General features: G+C 59.6%; 1 protein-coding gene across 1 annotated transcript in view; it reads right to left on the reverse strand.

Moving 5' to 3' along the window:
• NRXN2 (neurexin 2) overlaps nt 1-8,137 on the reverse strand; it is a 97,863-nt gene that overhangs the window by 19,369 nt on the left and 70,357 nt on the right. Inside the window, 1 exon segment of the mRNA XM_077759728.1 lies at nt 3,375-3,546. Within this exon segment, the coding sequence (XP_077615854.1) occupies nt 3,375-3,546 (172 nt within the window).

The raw sequence follows: 8,137 nt of genomic DNA on the forward strand, positions 1-8,137 counted from the left end.
GCCATCCTGCAGCCCCTTCCAGCCCTCTGGGTCTGCCCTGGGCCCCTCCCTACAGACTTCCCCAGCCCTGCCTTCTGGGGCTCTCTCTCCCCATTTCAGCCCCACTCCAAGGCCCTCAGACTCGTCTCTGCTCAGGTCCCCTTTCATTTCTGCTCTGGGGACCCAGCCCAGCTCCTGACCCCCTCTCACTCGCTAGCCTTTCTCCTTCTAGCTCCTTCCCCCAATTCCCAACCCCAGTCCTCCTCAACCCTGCTGTGCACACCTGTCCCTCTCTCCACTCACCATTGTCCAGGAGGGATGGTGTGGTGGTGTGTGTGTGTGTGTGTGTGTGTGTGTGTGTGTGTGTGAGAGAGAGAGAGAGAGAGAGAGAGAGCGAGAGAGCCTGTGGGAAGGGGTCTGTCAGTGTGCCTAGGAATTCCATGTGTTCCTCCCGCATCCACAGGCTGTAGTTTATCCCATCTGCAGCAGTGGAAGTAGAAGTGATTTCCTTTGGGAATCTGGCCACTCTTCCCATTGAAACCATGCTCAGTGTTCGATACATGGTGGGGTGGTGGGGGGGGCGCTTTCCTGATCATCTCGCACTGCACAGCAATGCTTGCTGCCCGGTGGACCTCTCCTGTGGACCTCTCCCGTGAACAAGCACACCACGTGTTCATGTGCACATGGCTGGTGCTCCCTGGGTGCTTCTGGGGCAAATGACGCCTTGCCTTCCCTACAAATTTAGTTTGCGGGTGTAAGTACAAAATGGATTGTTCACTCGTTTAGTCACTCAACAAACATGTCTGCAGTGCCTGTTCCGTTCCTGGGCCTGGGTGTTGGAGATGCAAAGATGAAGCCCTGGCCCTTATGCACAGAGGGCCCCAGCCAAGCAGGGGAGACTGGCAAGTGGCCAGCAGTGTTCTTTGCTCTGTTGGAGGTGGCACAGGGCATGCTGCCCCAGGGGATGGGTGCAAGAGGGACTGAAGAAGACGCTGGAGGAGAGGAGAGGTGGCCAGAAGGGAGTCGGGCAGGGAAAGCAGAGGCAGACCACGCAATGCAGAGGCAGAGAGGCAGGTGGGCAGGAGGCATTTAGGGACCTACCCACACTGGGATACTCGTGCGTGTGTCTGTGTCTGTGTGTGTCCCTGTATTTGTCCCTGTGTGAGTCCTGAGAGGAAAGGAAGAATGTACATCTGCCTCCCGGGTGCATATGACAATTAGAACCAAAGTTCCATCTGTTGAGTGCCTCCTGTATGCCATGCCATTCTGGCGCCTTCCTTGGGTTACCGGCCGGAATCCTCACGGTATTGCTACGAAGGGTATATTATTCCTACTTCTCAGAGTGGGAAACAGATTCAGAGAGGCTGGATGACTCGCCCAAGGCCACACAGCTTGTCAGTAGGAGCTCCAGGATGGAAAAAAAAGCCCGGCCTTTCTGACTTGGAGTCCAAGGCCTGAGTCTCTATGCTTCCTAAAAGTCCAGAAGTCCAGGCTCTGGGCCCATGCGCTCCACTAACCCAGTCTGCTCGCGGCCAGGAGGGCACTCAGCTTCTGCAGGCCGTCTGCCCTCACATTGCGTACAGGGGCTGGGCTGTCTTCCCCAACCCCAGCCAGGGGTCCCTGAACGAGTTCTCCAACCTGGCCTCTGGCCTGCTAGGCTCCAGGGGAGTGTGTGTGTGTGTGTGTGTGTGTGTGTGTGTGTGTGGCTGAGAGAGAGAGGAGGCTGATGATCACAGAGCAGTCATACCTACACGGCCCGGCCTGTGCACGAGCAAGATGTCACATGGGAGTGTCTGTGTACCTGCGTGACCCCACGGGTGCCCAGAACCTCGGTGAGGCTGGCACCCCACCCCCGCAGGGCTTTTGTTTCCCTTATGTCTGTCTGACCATCCGAGGATCTGCTCATGTCCGTGTGTCCGCGGCTGACCTGTGTGTCCATCAGCCCCTGTATTCCTTAGGGGGCCATGTGGCTCTCTTTGTCTCCAGAATGTGGGGGACGAGCCTGCGGGACTGGGAGCCGGCAATCTCCACTGGCGTCTTTACGCCAGCGTAAGTGGGCCCGCAAGGGCCCGCACGCCTGCCCCTTCCCCTGTCCTTCTGCCCACACCCTCCTCGGTCAGCATGGGGCAGCCTCTCTGCCCCCGCCGCGGCTATCACTTCTGCCTCAGAGAGGGACCGAGGCTGCAGATGCTCTCGCTTCTCCTCGGTCGCCCCCGTGTGTGTGACTCCAGGGTCGCTCAGCCATATTCTACCTCCGCATGCCTACGTTTCTGCAGCTCTCCCCTGCAGTGGCTCGGTTTCCCCCACCCTCTTCATCTCCCGCACCGGGCTCTCTTCCTCTCCCTCCGGAGCCTCTGTCCACCTCTTCTCCCACGGGCTGGGTCTGTGCCACCACGTCTCCATATATCTCTCTGCATCACGTGGGGAGCTGCCTCCGCCTTTGCTCTTGTCTCGGTGACTATTTCCATATCTCTCCATCACCCCTCCCCTGGAGGCCCCCTCACTCTGAGGCTCTTTCTCTGCCTCCTCATTCCTCCCATGTCCTCACCCCTTCTCTCCCATGCTCCTCAGACTTTGGTTTGTCCTGGGCCACCACAGCTGTCACACCGTTGAAACTGGGTCTGGTTGCTGTGCTCACCCCTCCTAGACTGCGTGCTCCCTGCAGGCAGAGGCCGTGTGCACCCCAGTGTCCCTGGCACAGGACCTGATGCCTAGTAGGTTGTCAGTGAAGGTTTGTGGAATGTGCTGGCAACTCTTGTCCCTTGGCGTTCTCTCCCTTTCACCATGTCCCCTATTCCCTGAGACACTGGTTCCTTTCCTCTGCGTCCCTGTGGTCACCTCTCTTCCTTGATCTCGATCTCCTGATGAGGATCTTTGATCTGCTCCGTGTAAAGAAAGACCTTAGTTCATTCCTTGGTTCTGTCCTTGGGAACAGGCCTGCCTCCTCGCCAAGATGTATTCTGGGTTACTTATGGATCTTCTCTTTTTGGTTTCTGCATCTGCCTCCCCATTTCTGCCTGTCCCTCAATTCTAAACCTATTCTTTCCTCCATCGGGTCAGACTCTCCCTACTTCTACCCTTCTTCCTCTTCTCTTCTCCCCCATCCCCACCTGGACCCTGGCCTCGCAGCCTTCCCAGCTCAGCTCTGCCCTCGCCCTCCTGGCCCACACACTCCGAACACGGAGGTCTAGTTCCCCCCTGGCAAAACCCAACTTTCTCTTCAGCCACGCCCCCGTCCGCGTCCCAACTAGCCACGCATTTCCCTTGACCCCGCCCCCAGCCGGGTACATCTCCGCCTAGCCCCGCCCCCGGTGCAGACAGCGATCCTGTCCAGAGGCCGCCCTGCCCACCCCGCCCCGCCCACAGCGCCTCCTCCGCGCGCCGGCGCCGCCTACCTGCCGGGTACCGCTCATTGACCGGCCAGCTGTCCACCTGAAGGGTGGCGTTGCCGCCACTTCGAGTGAAGCGCACCACATGGTATTTGCCGTCGCTCACGATGGCATTGGGCTCGTCGATGGTAATGTCGTCCGTGCCCACGTTAAAGATCACCCCCACGGTGCCCTGGTCCTGGGGACAAGGAGGTAGAGGTGAGTAACCAGGAGGGCAAAGCAATTCACTCTTTCTAGAACTCCGCCTGTGATCACCACCGGCCCAGCTCTGTGGCACTTCACAGCTTTACAATGCACATTTCTCAGTCATGCCTTTGCTGGACTGTCTCGCCTGCCCAAAGAGGCAGGCAAGCTTGCCTGTCCCCTATATTCAGGCAAGGGAGGGACCTGAGATTCAGAGAGGTGGGGGCCGCCATGGAGTGCGGAGTCTGGACCGAGAGCACTTCCCCAAACCATACCTCTGCCTTTTGGGTCATACAGAACATTCACAAATGTTTACAGGGCACCCATTCTGTGCAAGGGCCACTGAGCCCAGGCTTCAGATAAGGTGACCAAAACTAAGCTGGGGACCAGTGGGAGCTCAGAGGGTGGACACCTCCCTCGGGCACGACCAACAGAGAAGTCTATGGAAGCCAGCCCCAGGCCTGAGGAGAGTCTGGCCTCCCCACTCCCTTCTACCCCCAGCCTCAAGGCTCCCCTCCCCTGCATGCTCAGTGCTGAGTGGGTCCCCTGGGGTCCCTGCACTGGGGCATCAACACGCCTCTCCTGGCAGTTCATCTTCCGCCATGGTGGTCAGGCCGGAGCGTGAAGTCACAAGGAGCAGGGGTGGGAGTCTGGACTGTGTGTGTTTTTTTTTGGGGGGGGGGGGGTGATGGGTATGGAAAAACCACTGTAGACTTACTAAGGAAAAGTGAGCAGGTAGGGGTAGGCATAGGGGATGGGGCTGATTGCTGAGGAAGGACAGGTGAGCAAAGACAGGGACTGGGGCCTGGAGAAGGGGAGCAAAGAGTCCATCTCAGCAACTTCCAGAACCTCGGGCCCAGGCCCTGGTTAGGCCAGCGCCTGGGGAACCCCGCAGAGGCCACCCATGATCCAGTCCCAGAAGAGTCCCGCTGATGACACCAGAGTGAGAGGGAGCACGTCACTGAATCCTCCGAATGTGCCAGGCCCTCCGTGGGTGCTGTACACACGTGTTCTCTTCATCCCCACAGCAACCCTCTCAAGAAGCTTATGGTACCACCCCCAATCACTGAGGAGGAAACTGAGGCTAAGGAAGTTAGGTAACCTCCCCAAATCCACATCCCAAGAAAGGAACACCAGATTTGAACCCCAGCTGGCCTGACTCCAAAGCCAGTGCTCTTTCTCCCTTGCCCGCTAGTGACTGACTCAAACTGCAGGGGGTGAAGAATGATCTGAGAGGCTACTGAGGCCAACCTACCTGAGAGACCAAAGACATCTAAAGGAGCCAGGGGAAAGCCCAGGAAGGCCTAAACCGAGCCCCTATTCCATTCCCCTGCACTCCCCAGCAGCTCTCCTGAGCTTCCTGAGTGCCCCACACCCTTCTTCCTGGACAGAACAGACACCCACACAGGCTCACGTAGGCCCCCTGGCTCACACACGGTCACGGGACCCAGATCATCAGAGAAGACACACACTCCTGGGTTCTTCCTGAAAGACTAGGCCAGTCCAGCCTGGGTATTAGGACGCATAACAGCCACAAACTCCGGCCGCCAACAGAGGCAAACAGCTTGGTGGCCCTGGGAATGGGGAGGGGTGGCTCCCAGAGCGGGAGGGGGCTGGGGTTTTGCAGAGAGAGCTGCAGGCCACTTGTCCACTGGCTCACTTGGAGATCCATGCCCAATCTCTTCCACACTTGTGGGTCCAGTTCTCCCCATCCTAGAACCTGGGAAAGCCACACACACAGATACACACACACACATGCACACATGCATGCACGCACACAGCATCTCTCCTCAGATGCAGTAAAGCAGGGAAACTGAGGCTGGGCTTGCCTAACAAAGAGTACTCGCAAGCCCCGCGCCCCCACCACCCACAGCCTGACAACATCCCGGGGAGATGGGATGATCACGTGCTCCCCACGCACATGGGGGAAACAGCCGGTGCTCATGGGGACTATTGTTAGTAATAACATCATCCAGAATAGCATCAGCCCCTCCACCCCCACCCCAGACGCCTCGGAGGGTTCCTCCCCTTGAGGCTCAGCCAGGCGGTGACGGCGGTCAAGGAGCAGGGGCAGAGGGCCGGCCAGGGCGGCTGGAAGGCAGGACACCTGGGTTTCCTAGGAGGCAGCCGAGCTCAGAGCCACGCGCGCTCCGGGGGAGAGACAGCTCCCAGAGCTGCTCCCGACGTGAAGTCAGTTGTCACTTCTGTTAAAGTCATTAATTCCTAATTCCCCAATTACCTCATTAGGCGGTGGTGGGGAGAACGCGGCCGCTCCTACAGCAAATAATTATGGGAGTCAAAATTAATTTGGCAAAGTGGAGCGACGCTTTATTAGAAACGTCAAATTGCTTTTCTCTTATTTTGCTGCCGCCTCCCCACTCTCGGAGAGCTGCTGATGACGCGGTGGCAGGGAGCTGGTGTGTCACCAGGGCAGGAGGGGCTTGGGGGCTGCCCCCAAGGGGCTTTGCCCAGCTGGGACTGGCTCCTCCCTCAGAGCTGGCCTCTCCCATGGCTCCCTCACTTCCTCCAGGGCCCCCACCCTCGCCAGGATCCCCCTGGAGGTCCTCTGCAGCCCCAGGCACCAGGCCTCGTTCCTCCCTAACCCTGCCGCAGGCCAGGCCTGCTGGGAGAGAAGAGATCCCTTCTCCCTGCACCCCCATCCCTATGTCTTCAGTGCTGGAGAGCCCTGTCCCCTAGCCCTACAGGCACAAAGACACACAGAAGTTGTCGAAGAGGCAGACACGCAACACACACAGATTGACACACCCGGGGTGTGGGCTGGGCCACGTCCCGGGGGCTTGATATGTGCCATCTCACTTAAGCCTCACGGCCTCCCTTTGTCCTCTTACTACCCGGCCACTACACAGATGAGGAAACTGAGGCTGAGGCCCATGGGGTGACTGCACAAGGATTCAGCAGGGAAGTGGCAGAGCTGAGACTCCAATCCGGGCCATAAGCTCCGAAGGCGCACATGGCCTCTCGTGAGCAGCCCTCCCCACAGAGAGGAGGACACAGAGACACAGCCACACCTGCCACGGGGTCAGGAGATTGGAGTAACAGCAAATGCCACTCCTCTGGGAAATGCAAACCGATCAGAGGCCACCAGCCTGTCGTCCCCAGTCCCCCAAGGTCCCAGTGTCACTGCTGACACCATTAGTAGGCACCCAGCCCCACATGTCACACATAGTCAATGTGCTGTCCACACCACAGTCTCAGGAGACACTGCCACACGGGCACGAACCTTCCAGGCCTTCTCCCCAGGCCACTCGCCACTCCACACCCCTTCCCTACACACGCCTCTGCCTGGCCTCCTCCATCCAGCCCCCAGTGGCTGCCGCTTCCACACCAGTTCTACTTGGCCCACGGAACATCTTACACCTCCTTTCTTGGCTCCCTGGTGGTGGGGGAGGGGTGTGCAGTCGTGGCACCCCGGAAAAGCTGTTGTGCAAGGAGGGGCTGGTAGCCGCGGTCCGATCAGGGGGAGGGGCCGAGAGCCCAAACATGCTTCCTTGGTCCCCTTAAAGCTCAGGGCCCCCCCACCCAGACCTCTCCAGCACACAGAGCCTGGCCACCCTGCTCAACCCTCCCCAGCTCGGGGGGCCCGGCCGGGGTCAGCGTGCGGGATGTGGACGGCAAAAGGAAGCGGTTGTAAGGGGACTTGGAGGTGGAGATGGAGATTGAGGTCAGAGGCCCAGGGGTTAAGTCTGTGGGGAGGGGACAGGGGAGAGGCTAAGAGCGGAAATGAAATAGAGCAAGGCCAGAGGAAGGGTGTAGGGTTGGACCAGATGGGGAAAGGGTCATGGAAGAAAAGGGGCTACCTGAGGACTAGAGTTAGGATGGAAACTGAGAGAGGAGCCGTGGGTGTGGCAGGTAGGATAGGGCAGGGGGGTGGTGTGGCAGGAGGGACAGGGCAGGGGTGTGGGTGAGGCAGGAAGGATGGGGCAGGGGAGTGGTGTGGCAGNTTGGTGGGAGGCCCAGACCAGGGGGCACTGGGAAGAAGTAGATGTTGAGGAGGGGAGCCCGGCAAAAACAAAGGCAGAGCCAAGTGGGACAGGAGGCCAGGATGAGGGTGTGGGGCGGGGCCGGGAGGCCAGAGGCTGTAGGGGAGGCAGGTATGGGGGCCGCTGGGAGGGCAAAGACCATGGGAACAGAGGTTCCGGGCAGAGCACAGGCCGTACAGGAGCGCAGGCAAGGTGCGGAAGCAGGCGTGGGCCGCGCTGGGGCAGGGCGCCTTGAAGAGGTCGGGCAAGAACAGGCGCAGGACACGGTGGGCCACCCTGGGTGACCCAGTGGTGAGCAGGCAGCAGCCCAGGGGAGTCATAAGGTGGGGACATTTCACGGGCTGCAGAATGGCCCAGAGGCTCAAGGATGCCCCTCGGTTCTGGAAGGTCAGTGGACAGAGTTAGGGAGCGGGGGAGCTGGGGAGCATCGGATGAGCGAGGGCGGCCCTGGGAGTGAAGCACAGGAAGGGGATGGGTCTCAGGGGCAGAACCACGGAGAGGACTGATCCCATGGCAGTGAGGGGACTGAGTGGATGTGGGGGAGGAAGAGTGGGGGGGGGGGGGCGGGGGGAGGGGGGCTTACGA

Source organism: Crocuta crocuta, unplaced genomic scaffold (genome assembly GCF_008692635.1).
Source record: "Crocuta crocuta isolate KB4526 unplaced genomic scaffold, BGI_CrCroc_1.0 scaffold53, whole genome shotgun sequence".
Taxonomy (NCBI): Eukaryota; Metazoa; Chordata; class Mammalia; order Carnivora; family Hyaenidae; genus Crocuta; species Crocuta crocuta.